This window comes from Centroberyx gerrardi, chromosome 21, assembly GCF_048128805.1.
Source record: "Centroberyx gerrardi isolate f3 chromosome 21, fCenGer3.hap1.cur.20231027, whole genome shotgun sequence".
Lineage (NCBI taxonomy): Eukaryota > Metazoa > Chordata > Actinopteri > Beryciformes > Berycidae > Centroberyx > Centroberyx gerrardi.
Window position 1 is genome coordinate 169045 of NC_136017.1, and position 11985 is coordinate 181029.

An 11985-nucleotide genomic window follows, 5' to 3' on the forward strand; every position below is an offset into this window, starting at 1 on the left:
CCGTAGAAGAAGAAGCTCGGGGAGGAGTTGCGGAAGTCAGCTGTTAGCGAGATAAAGCTAAAGCTAAAGCTAAAAGAGAAAAGAGAAAAGACTGCAGTGAAGAAACAGCGTCCCGGAGGGAGACAACATGGCGTTCATAACAGCCAACTGGAACCCGCTGGGAGAAGCTTTCTACCGGTAAGCCTGTTTGTTTTAGCTTCGCTAGCCTGCTAGCTAGCTGCAGCTAACAACAAGCATGTCATGTGACCAGTAAACAGGCTAGCTGAAGCTAACGTCACTCAGAAATAATAATTACACCTAATAAACATTTTTTTTTATTATTACTGATATTTTACAGCTGAATATCAAGTCTGTACCAAGCTCTGTGTGCGTGTGTGTGTGTGTGTGTGTGTGTGTGTGTGTGGTAACACTGTTTTATTATCGCTACACAGATGGTTAGCTGGTCATGTGACACATGCTAACATGAAACAGCTAGCTAACATGAGCTACTGTCAGTAAGCAGAGACAGACCGTGTGTCTGAACGGGTTATTCTGTTAGCTTCGCTAGATAACAGGTTTATTATCATGTAATGGGGCAGATGGAAGCTAGCTGTTAGCTGTTAGCTGTTAGCTGTGATACAGACTCCATTCAGAATGTGGAGGAGAGCATGCGCACTGTAACATGACTCCAGACCTCTATCGTTAAGATGCATTCTGCAGCCAGCAGTGTTCTGTGTTAGTAACATCTAAACCTTTCTCTCTCTCTCTCTGTGTGTGTGTGTGCGTGTGTGTGTGTGTGTGTGTGCGTGCGTGTGTGTGTGTGTGTGTGCAGGAAGACAGAGCTGTATGAGATGGGCTGGAGCCTGCGGGACGGGCTGAGAGACAGTCTGGTGGCTGCTGCTCCCTATGGAGGACCCATAGGTCAGACTGTTACATCCCATAATACTAATATAGTCTGTTACATCCCATAATATACATTATTATATCTCTCTGTCTCTCCCTCCCTCCCTCTCTCTCCGTCTCTCTGTCTCTCTCTCCCTCTCTCTCTCTCAGCTCTCCTCAGAGAGCCTCATAGACGCTCTCCCAGCTCTCGACCACAGCTGGAGATTTACTCAGCATCAGGAGTCAACATGGCCAGCTTCCCGGTACACAAACACACACACACACACACACACACACACACACACACACACACACACACACACGCACTAGCCTCATTTGTCAGTCATCCAAAATCAACATACTGACTCCCGTACTAGAGATAGATGATGGAGAATAGGCCCTGTGGAGCAGGTAGATGATGTGAATAGGCCCTGTGGAGCAGGTAGATGATGTGAATAGGCCCTGTGGAGCAGGTAGATGACGTGAATAGGCCCTGTGGAGCAGGTAGATGATGTGATAGGCCCTGTGGAGCAGGTAGAAGATGTGAATAGGCCCTGTGGAGCAGGTAGATGACGTGAATAGGCCCTGTGGAGCAGGTAGAAGATGTGAATAGGCCCTGTGGAGCAGGTAGAAGATGTGAATAGGCCCTGTGGAGCAGGTAGATGATGTGAATAGGCCCTGTGGAGCAGGTAGATGACGTGAATAGGCCCTGTGGAGCAGGTAGAAGATGTGAATAGGCCCTGTGGAGCAGGTAGAAGATGTGAATAGGCCCTGCGGAGCAGGTAGAAGATGTGAATAGGCCCTGTGGAGCAGGTAGAAGATGGCAGACTGCAGGGAGTCCAGGAGCCTAGAGCCTAGGAGATCCGGTCTGTCAAAGGTCTTCATGACATCAGAGATCAGAGTGACCGGCCTGCTGTGGGACGAGGCAGGAGGTCTTCCACAGCTTCTCCTTCTTAACTTTCTTCACCTCCACACAATCCATATTAGAAAAGCGAGCCTCTAAACGAGCCGTTTGGACTTTCGTAACTTTGCGGCGTCACAAAGGTTCGCTCATTATCATTTCTGTAAGAAATAATAGACTAACAAAGTGTTTTTTTCAAAGCGGTCGAGCGGTCGTCATCGTTTATTACCGGAGAGTTTTCCCTACCTGTAGCCGCCGGGCCGCGGCGTCTCACGTTTCACTCTCGAAACGGTTAGCCGATCGGAACAGAGGGTCGTTAATATTAATGAGCCTTAAAGACACGGCGACAGAAACCTGTTCTTGGTAAGGCTCAGAGAGATGCTGGAAAATGAACTGACTCCCATACTGACTCCCATACTGACTGACAGCTGATCACACTGCATAACTAACAGGAGGTGGTTTGACTGAAAACTGTTTTCTACTGAGGAACATGAAGAGCCTCACTGTGACGTCGGCCTCAGTGCCTCAAACACACTTCATCAAGACACACAGCTGCTACAGGGATCCAACCTGTCTGTCTCTCTGCCTGTCTGTCTGTCTCTCTGCCTGTCTGCCTGTCTCTCTGCCTGTCTCTCTGCCTGTCTGCCTGTCTCTCTGCCGGTCTGCCTGTCTCTCTGCCTGTCTGCCTGTCTCTCTGCCTGTCTGTCTGTCTCTCTGCCTGTCTGCCTGTCAGTGGAAGAGCGGTCCAGTTGTCCAGTTAGGATGGACGGTGTGTGACGAGCTGCTGTGTGTTCAGGAAGACGGGTCGGTTCTCATCTACGACCTGTTTGGAACCTTCAAGAGACACTTCAGCATGGGGCAGGTCAGTGTGTGTGTGTGTGTGTGTGTGAGAGAGAGAAAGAGACTGTTTGAGCCGTTAATGAGCCAGTTGAACTCGTTAGCAGACAGAGTTGTCTTTACAGCAGATCAGACTAATTGTCCTTTTCATACCATTTTACATCTCTCGCCCTCATGCATGGCGCTGAGCAGTTCAGTGGCGTTGCCCAATGACCGACTGCTCTACTTGTAGAGCAGGGGGCGGAGTCAGAACAGGGGGCGGGGTCAGAGTAGGGGCGGGGGCGGGGTCACAGGGGGATCAGAACATTTGAAACGGAACACATCTGATCTGAAGCAGGCCTAATAATTAATAATAATAAATAATAATATTGCAGTCGAGCTAATTTCATAAATAAGTCTAAATCGTCTAAATATTGTTTGTTTACTTATATATCACTTGTTCTGCCACGGTGAATCGGGGAGGGGAAATGACGAATGATCAGAATGAATTGTGGGTAAGATGCGCTCCTGAAGGCTACGTTGTCGTCAGCTCGCTCAACCTCATGTTTTGTTGTGTTTGTGTTTTTCAGTGAGTGTGTGAAGTGTGTAAATATGGTCGGTGGTACGATGTTTGGGGAGAAAGCCAATTTGGTTTTTACTAAGGATCAGGGTCCAAAATTAACTTTTTGGCTTACCTGCCAAGGTGGCTGATAGATGAAAAAATTTACTGGCCAGACAGATTTTTTACCAGCCAAAAATAATAAATTGCTTTTTACTATTGCAATTTGCTATTATTACTATTTAGCATGTCATCTTGGTCTCATATGCAATTCTCAATCAATATTATAGTAGTGTGCAGTAATAATAGTAGTAACATTAACTGTATGCAGAAATATTAATTCAACTGTTTCAACACTAAAGTGTAATACATTTGAATTAATAAATTCAGTGGTGTTCGCCTTTAAGTGCAAGAAGGATCATTTATTAAGGAGTTTGAGAATATAACAATTATAGAGGAATTAACAATAACAAGTAAAAATAAGTAAAGGCCCATTCACGTCTAGAACGATACAGATAACTATAACTATAAAAAGATTTAAATCGTTATAAGTAAATAGAATGTCTGTGACTATAAAAGCATCCAAAACGACAACTATAACTATATTCTTGGTTCGATCTCAGAGCGATTTTTCTAGCGGTAGAGACTAGGGATGCACCGATACCGATACTGGTATCGGTATCGGTGCCGATACCAGGCTAAAATGGAATATCGGTATCGGAGATTTTACCCAAGACTAAAATCTGATACCGAAAGCCATGAGTAACATGTAAGAAATAAAAGCAAAAATCAAGCAAATTGATTTTATGCATTTGTGGCACATAGAAGCCTGTATTTCTCAAACAGTGGGAAAAACAAAGATTTTATCTCAATAATTTTGTCCATTGACCCCAAACTAAGGAAGTAAGCCTGCACTGTTCAGTAAAAGTAATGGATCGGATTGGTACTCAGTATCGGCCGATACTTAAACGTTCATACTCGTAATCGGTATCGGCATTGAAAAAGTGGCATCGGTGCATCCCTAGTAGAGACAACGATAAAACATTTTCAACCAATCAAACTAAAGTTCTACAAAGAAGGGGTGGAGAGTTCAGTAGTTCACTGCAGTGATGGAGCTGCTGAGGAACTGATGACAGAAGTCCAGAGGAACAAAGACCATCGCCTCTAAAAATGTTGAACAGAAACGTGACATACCGGTCGGGATCGGAACAGCTCTTGGGATTAGCGGTAAGGCTGTTTACTGACCTGGAAGCTAGTTAAATCGCTACCTTTTGGTAGCATGATGCTAAGAAAATAGCATAATCTCTTGGCCAACCTGACCGCAAATGCGCTATTATCCTGTTTTCAATATGACCGGGAGGGAACAACATGTGTCTCCAGCATCCTGTTGAAAGCGTTCAGCCACGGTGACGTTCAGGTGTTTCTCTCAACATGGGCTACAGGAGACTTTACTCTCTGATCCACAGTAGATGGTGTGCAGAGTCTCCTACTGGTAAAGAAATGAACAGCTTCACTTGGTGACCATTAGTACCGTTAGCTCTCATATAAACAAAGCACAATAATGTCATGAAAGCTCCATAAAAGAGCATTATTATCTGCCATCTCTCTCTCTTTTGCAGCAATGCATGAACCCAAATCCTTCGGCTGTGTCGTTATTTACTTTAGCGAACGAGTAAAATAAAAGCACGTCGGTAAAGTCATCATGCTCCATTTTTTCTCTGAATATTCGGCGCCGATATCGTTGTAGTGTGAACGGCCTGAAGTTCGCCTGTTTTCTTTCTCTTTCCTGGGGGCTCCACTCCCGCAATAAATCTCCACATGGCTGAGTTTGTTTCAGCTGCCCGGATGACAACAAGGACCTCACGTACTGTAACAAAAAAATTGCGCGGTTTGATGACTGACGCAATTACGTACTACGCACGACACACGCAGCACGGCAGATCTAGCAGATTGAAGTGACAGCAAACCAGCAGCTTTCTCCAGCGCGTGTAAGAAATTCATTTTTTTCTACTGGCCAGAGTGGCGGGTGGTCTCCATAATTTACTCGCCAAAGACTAAATTTACCCGCATTTGGCGACTGGCAAGTGTTAATTTTGGACCCTGCTAAGGATGTTGTGATTTTCAAGGAGATTTGAGATTCTACTATTTATAATGCTGCAGAACAGCTTTCCCAGACAACTGCTGACACAGATTCCCCGGTAGTTGTTGGGGTCCAGTTTGTCCCCACTCTTAAAGATGGGGGAGATAAGGCCCTGGCACCAGATGTCAGGAAAACATCCTGAACTCAGTATAATATTGAACAGTTTGAGCACTGCATCCTGCATGTTGGGGCTGCAGTTTTTTAGCATTTCATTTTTTATGTTGTCTGGACCACAAGCTTTTTTTGGTTGGAGACATTTTGTCTTTCTTGACAATTCTTCCCAAGTGATTGGGAAGTCGAGGGAGTTTTGGTTGTTTTTTGTGGTTGATTCTAATTTTTTTTTTTTAAGTTTTTCTTTTATAAGATGGTGACTTGAATTCAATTTATTTATTGGAATGTCTTTATAGAGATTTTCGAAATGGGTTCTCCAAATATCACCATTTTGAATGGGTAATGCTTGTGTTTCTTTTGTGCTCAAGGTGTTCCACATTTCCCAAAATTGATTTTGGTTTATGGACTGTTCAATTTCATCTAATCTTCTGCTAGTATAATTTTGTTTTTTGTTCCTAAGTGTGTATTTATATCTTTTGAGGGTGTTACTATAAGCTGTTCGTAATTCTGAGTCGTTTGGTTGGTGATGTTTTAAGTTAGAAATTTTCTTCAGGTCTTTTCTGATGTTTTTACACTCATTGTCGAACCATTTTTCATTATTTCGTTTTTTGTTATGCTTCTTTTTCACTTTTTCACTCTCTCTTTGTCTCTCTCTCTGTCTCTGTCTCTCTCTGTCTCTCTGTCTCTGTGTTTCTGTCTCTCTCTGTCTCTCTGTCTTTGTCTCTCTGTCTCTCTCTCTCTCTGTCTTTGTCTCTCTCTTTCTCTCTCTCTCTCTGTTTCTCTGTCTCTCTCTGTCTCTCTCTGTCTCTCTCTTTGTCTCTCTGTCTCTCTCTCTCTTTCTCTCTCTCTCTCTACAGGAAGTAGTGCAGAGTCAGGTCTTAGAGGCCAAAGTCTTCCATTCGCCCTATGGAACTGGGGTTGCCATAGTAACAGGCTCCTCGCGCTTCACCTTGGCAACCAACATTGATGACCTGAAGCTGAGGAGATTACCTGAGGTCCCAGGTAACAGCTGACTGTGTGTATGTGCTGAGAAAAGGTACAAGTATGTTGGTGCTGCTTCATGGCGGAGAGGAGTCTGGTGAGCCAGCGACCCGAACCACCCGCCCCCCAACTGCTGCAGCAGTCCTGTTCTGCCGTCTGATTGGCTCCTGTGGGCCTGAGACTGGGATCTGGGCTCAGAGAGGGGAGGGACACTGGGTCAGGGAGATTGTTGGGGAGAGGGACACTGGGTCAGGGAGATTGTTGGGGAGAGGGACACTGGATCAGGGAGAGGGACACTGGGTCGGGAGATTGTTGGGGAGAGGGACACTGGGTCAGGGAGATTGTTGGGGAGAGGGACATTGGATCAGGGAGAGGGACACTGGGTCGGGAGATTGTTGGGGAGAGGGACACTGGGTCGGGAGATTGTTGGGGAGAGGGACACTGGGTCAGGGAGATTGTTGGGGAGAGGGACACTGGGTCAGGGAGATTGTTGGGGAGAGGGACACTGGGTCAGGGAGAGGGACACTGGGTCGGGAGATTGTTGGGGAGAGAGACACTGGATCAGGGAGAGGGACACTGGGTCGGGAGATTGTTGGGGAGAGGGACACTGGGTCGGGAGATTGTTGGGGAGAGGAACACTGGATCAGGGAGAGGGACACTGGGTCAGGGAGATTGTTGGGGAGAGGGACACTGGGTCAGGGAGATTGTTGGGGAGAGGGACACTGGATCAGGGAGATTGTTGGGGAGAGGAACACTGAATCAGGGAGAGGGACACTGGGTCGGGAGATTGTTGGGGAGAGGGACACTGGATCAGGGAGAGGGACACTGGGTCGGGAGAGGGACACTGGGTCAGGGAGAGGGACACTGGGTCAGGAGAGGGACACTGGGTCGGGAGATTGTTGGGGAGAGGGACACTGGGTCAGGGAGATTGTTGGGGAGAGGAACACTGGATCAGGGAGAGGGACACTGGGTCGGGAGATTGTTGGGGAGAGGAACACTGGATCAGGGAGAGGGACACTGGGTCAGGGAGATTGTTGGGGAGAGGGACACTGGATCAGGGAGATTGTTGGGGAGAGGAACACTGGATCAGGGAGAGGGACACTGGGTCGGGAGATTGTTGGGGAGAGGGACACTGGATCAGGGAGAGGGACACTGGGTCAGGGAGAGGGACACTGGGTCGGGAGATTGTTGGGGAGAGGGACACTGGATCAGGGAGAGGGACACTGGGTCGGGAGATTGTTGGGGAGAGGAACACTGGATCAGGGAGAGGGACACTGGGTCAGGGAGATTGTTGGGGAGAGGGACACTGGGTCAGGGAGATTGTTGGGGAGAGGGACACTGGATCAGGGAGATTGTTGGGGAGAGGAACACTGGATCAGGGAGAGGGACACTGGGTCGGGAGATTGTTGGGGAGAGGGACACTGGATCAGGGAGAGGGACACTGGGTCGGGAGAGGGACACTGGGTCAGGGAGAGGGACACTGGGTCAGGAGAGGGACACTGGGTCGGGAGATTGTTGGGGAGAGGGACACTGGGTCAGGGAGATTGTTGGGGAGAGGAACACTGGATCAGGGAGAGGGACACTGGGTCGGGAGATTGTTGGGGAGAGGAACACTGGATCAGGGAGAGGGACACTGGGTCAGGGAGATTGTTGGGGAGAGGGACACTGGATCAGGGAGATTGTTGGGGAGAGGAACACTGGATCAGGGAGAGGGACACTGGGTCGGGAGATTGTTGGGGAGAGGGGCACTGGATCAGGGAGAGGGACACTGGGTCAGGGAGAGGGACACTGGGTCAGGGAGAGGGACACTGGGTCAGGAGAGGGACACTGGGTCGGGAGATTGTTGGGGAGAGGGACACTGGATCAGGGAGAGGGACACTGGGTCGGGAGATTGTTGGGGAGAGGGACACTGGATCAGGGAGAGGGACACTGGGTCAGGGAGAGGGACACTGGGTCAGGAGAGGGACACTGGGTCGGGAGATTGTTGGGGAGAGGGACACTGGGTCAGGGAGATTGTTGGGGAGAGGGACACTGGGTCAGGGAGATTGTTGGGGAGAGGAACACTGGATCAGGGAGAGGGACACTGGGTCGGGAGATTGTTGGGGAGAGGGACACTGGATCAGGGAGAGGGACACTGGGTCGGGAGAGAGACACTGGGTCAGGGAGAGGGACACTGGGTCGGGAGAGGGACACTGGGTCAGGGAGAGGGACACTGGGTTGGGAGATTGTTGGGGAGAGGGACACTGGGTCAGGGAGATTGTTTGGGAGAGGGACACTGGGTCAGGGAGATTGTTGGGGAGAGGAACACTGGATCAGGGAGATGGACACTGGGTCGGGAGATTGTTGGGGAGAGGGACACTGGATCAGGGAGAGGGACACTGGGTCGGGAGAGGGACACTGGGTCAGGGAGAGGGACACTGGGTCGGGAGAGGGACACTGGGTCAGGGAGAGGGACACTGGGTCGGGAGAGGGACACTGGGTCAGGGAGAGGGACACTGGGTTGGGAGATTGTTGGGGAGAGGGACACTGGGTCAGGGAGAGGGACACTGGGTCGGGAGATTGTTGGGGAGAGGGACACTGGGTCGGGAGAGGGACACTGGGTCGGGAGAGGGACACTGGGACGGGAGAGGGACACGGTCAGGGAGAGGGACACTGGGTCGGGAGATTGTTGGGGAGAGGGACACTGGATCAGGGAGATTGTTGGGGAGAGGGACACTGGGTCAGGGAGAGGGACACTGGGTCAGGGAGAGGGACACTGGGTCGGGAGATTGTTGGGAAGAGAGACACTGGATCAGGGAGATTGTTGAGGAGAGGGACACTGGGTCGGGAGATTGTTGGGGAGAGGGACACTGGATCAGGGAGAGGGACACTGGGTCGGGAGAGGGACACTGGATCAGGGAGAGGGACACTGGGTCGGGAGAGGGACACTGGGTCAGGGAGAGGGACACTGGGTCGGGAGATTGTTGGGGAGAGGAGGCAGTGGCACCAGATCCAATCAACTGTTGCCAGAGGAAGACCGGCAATGAATTGCTTTTCAGGAACCATCGCCGCACTGCATTGAGGAAGGTGAAGAGTCGGTCATAGGTGATCTTCCAGAACTGGCGTCTGAGGGGCAGGATGGCGTTGTTCACTGTTCACTGTTGGCAGGAGACGACACTCTGAGCTGCCAGCTGAGCCTCATCCTCCTCTGCCTCCAGCCTCCTGCACTCCAAGGTTGTCAGGAAGGCTTCTGCTCAGGCGGGGCCGGACTGCTGCAGCCGTTTCTAACGGCGCCCGGCTCTGTGGTTGGAGCAGCTCGGTTCTGCTGCAGCGGGGCGAGGAGATGCAGAACTTGCTCCAGTGGAGATTCCACTTGTCTCGGGTTCTGGTCTTCCATCTATTCCCTGGGTGGGTCGACACCGTAACACATGGGGGGGAACCAGGCAGGTTTGGCATGCGAGCACAGTTTACTCAACAGCTCAAAAACAGGGTTCTAACAGGTTCTAGTTAGGTTCTGTGTAGTTTCTAGTCTGGTTCTAACAGGTTCTAGTTAGGTTCTGTGTAGTTTCTAGTCAGGTCCTAGTCTGGTTCTAACAGGTCCCGGTTGTTTGTCCTCAGGCCTGCAGGGGGCTCCGTCCTGCTGGGCTCCGGTTGGGTTCTAGTCAGGTTCTTGTGAGGTTCTAGTCAGGTTCTAGTCAGGTTCTAACAAGTCCTGGTTGTTTGTCCTCAGGCCTACAGGGGGCTCCCTCCTGCTGGGCTCCGGTTAGGTTCTAGTCAGGTTCTTGTGAGGTTCTAGTCAGGTTCTAACAAGTCCTGGTTGTTTGTCCTCAGGCCTACAGGGGGCTCCCTCCTGCTGGGCGGTTCTGACTCAGGACAGACAGACCAAAGTCCTGCTGGCCAATGGAGCTGATCTCTTCATACTGGATAACACCTCCTGTACTGCCGTGGTGAGACACACACACACACACACACACACACACACACACACACACACACGCCAAATTCACTCATACCAAAATTCAAATGTTTACAGTAGTTGAATAATTCCTAATTACTGTGTGTGTATATATGATATATTTGATATGTGTGTGTTTGTGTGTATACGATGTGTGTGTGTGTGTATACAATGTGTGTATGTGTGTCAGTCTCCTCCAGGGCTCAGTCCTCAGGTCAGTAGTATCGTCCACATGTCAGTGTCCTTCAGTTATAAATACCTGGCTCTGTTCACCGACACCGGACACCTGTGGACTGGCTCCGCCCACCTGCAGGTGAGCAGCTCGCCAGCCAATCAGCTCTCTAATCCACCTCAATGGATAGAAGATTGACAGTAGCACAGAATGTTTTTTGTCCCATTGGCTGTGGTGTTTTTTGGGGCTGGAGTCTGGAGGGGGGGGTCAGGTGGGAGGGGTCTGGAGGGAGGGGTCTGGAGGGGGGGGTCTGGAGGGAGGGGTCTGGAGGGAGGGGTCAGGTGGGAGGGGTCTGGAGGGAGGGGGTCTGGAGGGAGGGGTCAGGTGGGAGGGGTCTGGAGGGAGGGGTCAGGTGGGAGGGGTCTGGAGGGAGGGGGTCTGGAGGGAGGGGTCAGGTGGGAGGGGTCTGGAGGGAGGGGTCAGGTGGGAGGGGTCTGGAGGGAGGGGTCAGGTGGGAGGGGTCTGGAGGGAGGGGGTCTGGAGGGAGGGGTCTGGAGGGAGGGGGAGGGGGTCTGTCTGGATGATTGACAGGTCATTTTGTGTCTTCAGGATAAACTGAGTGAAGTCGACACCAAGGTCAGGACTCCTCCGAAACAGATGGTGTGGTACGAATACCTGTCTGTCTGAATACCTGTCTGTCTGTCTGTCTATCTGTCTGAATACCTGTCTGTCTGTCTGACAGTCTTCCTGAATACCTGCCTGTCTGTCTGAATACCTGTCTGTCTGTCTGTCTATCTGTCTGAATACCTGTCTGTCTGTTTGACAGTCTTCCTGAATACCTACCTGTCTGTCTGAATACCTGTCTGTCTGTCTGTCTGTCTATCTGTCTGAATACCTGTCTGTCTGTCTGACAGTCTTCCTGAATACCTGCCTGTCTGTCTGAATACCTGTCTGTCTGTCTGAATACTTGTCTGTCTGTCTGACAGTCTTCCTGAATACTTGCCTGTCTGTCTGAATACCTGTCTGTCTGTCTGAATACCTGTTTATCTGTCTGTCTGACAGTCTGCCTGTGTCTCTGTGACAGTCCGCCTGCCTGTCTGTCTTTATGTCTGTCTGTCTGTCTACCTGTCTCACCCTCTCTACCTGTCTAGGTGTCGCAGACCAAAGAGTCAGCAGCCGTCTGTGGTGTTGATGTGGGATCGACTCCTCCTGGTGGCCGGAGTCTGTAACGACACCATCCAGTATCCTTTAGACCTGTACTGGGACCAGACACAAACCAGTTCAGACCGGGAACTGGGACCAACAACAAACCAGTTTAGACCAATTTAAACCTGTAATGGGCAGACTGGGACCAGAAACAAGCCAGTTTAGACTGGGAACTGGGACCAGAAACAAACCAGTTAGACTGGGAACTGGGACCAGAAACAAACCAGTTTAGACTGGGAACTGGGACCAGAAACAAACCAGTTAGACTGGGAACTGGGACCAGAAACAAACCAGTTTAGCTAGC

The 11985-nt window shown here is 50.2% G+C and overlaps 1 protein-coding gene across 1 annotated transcript in view; it reads left to right on the plus strand.

Annotated features, from left to right (window-relative positions):
• The first annotated feature begins 33 nt into the window (after positions 1 to 33).
• The window catches only part of vps16 (VPS16 core subunit of CORVET and HOPS complexes), a 27942-nt gene continuing 15990 nt past the window's right edge, over positions 34 to 11985 (plus strand). Inside the window, exons 1-9 of the mRNA XM_078291165.1 lie at positions 34 to 177; positions 812 to 900; positions 1033 to 1124; positions 2496 to 2624; positions 6246 to 6390; positions 10180 to 10295; positions 10494 to 10616; positions 11085 to 11140; positions 11627 to 11716. Of these exons, the coding sequence (XP_078147291.1) occupies positions 128 to 177; positions 812 to 900; positions 1033 to 1124; positions 2496 to 2624; positions 6246 to 6390; positions 10180 to 10295; positions 10494 to 10616; positions 11085 to 11140; positions 11627 to 11716 (890 nt within the window). The 5' untranslated portion in view covers positions 34 to 127. The remainder of the gene's footprint in view (positions 178 to 811; positions 901 to 1032; positions 1125 to 2495; positions 2625 to 6245; positions 6391 to 10179; positions 10296 to 10493; positions 10617 to 11084; positions 11141 to 11626; positions 11717 to 11985) is intronic.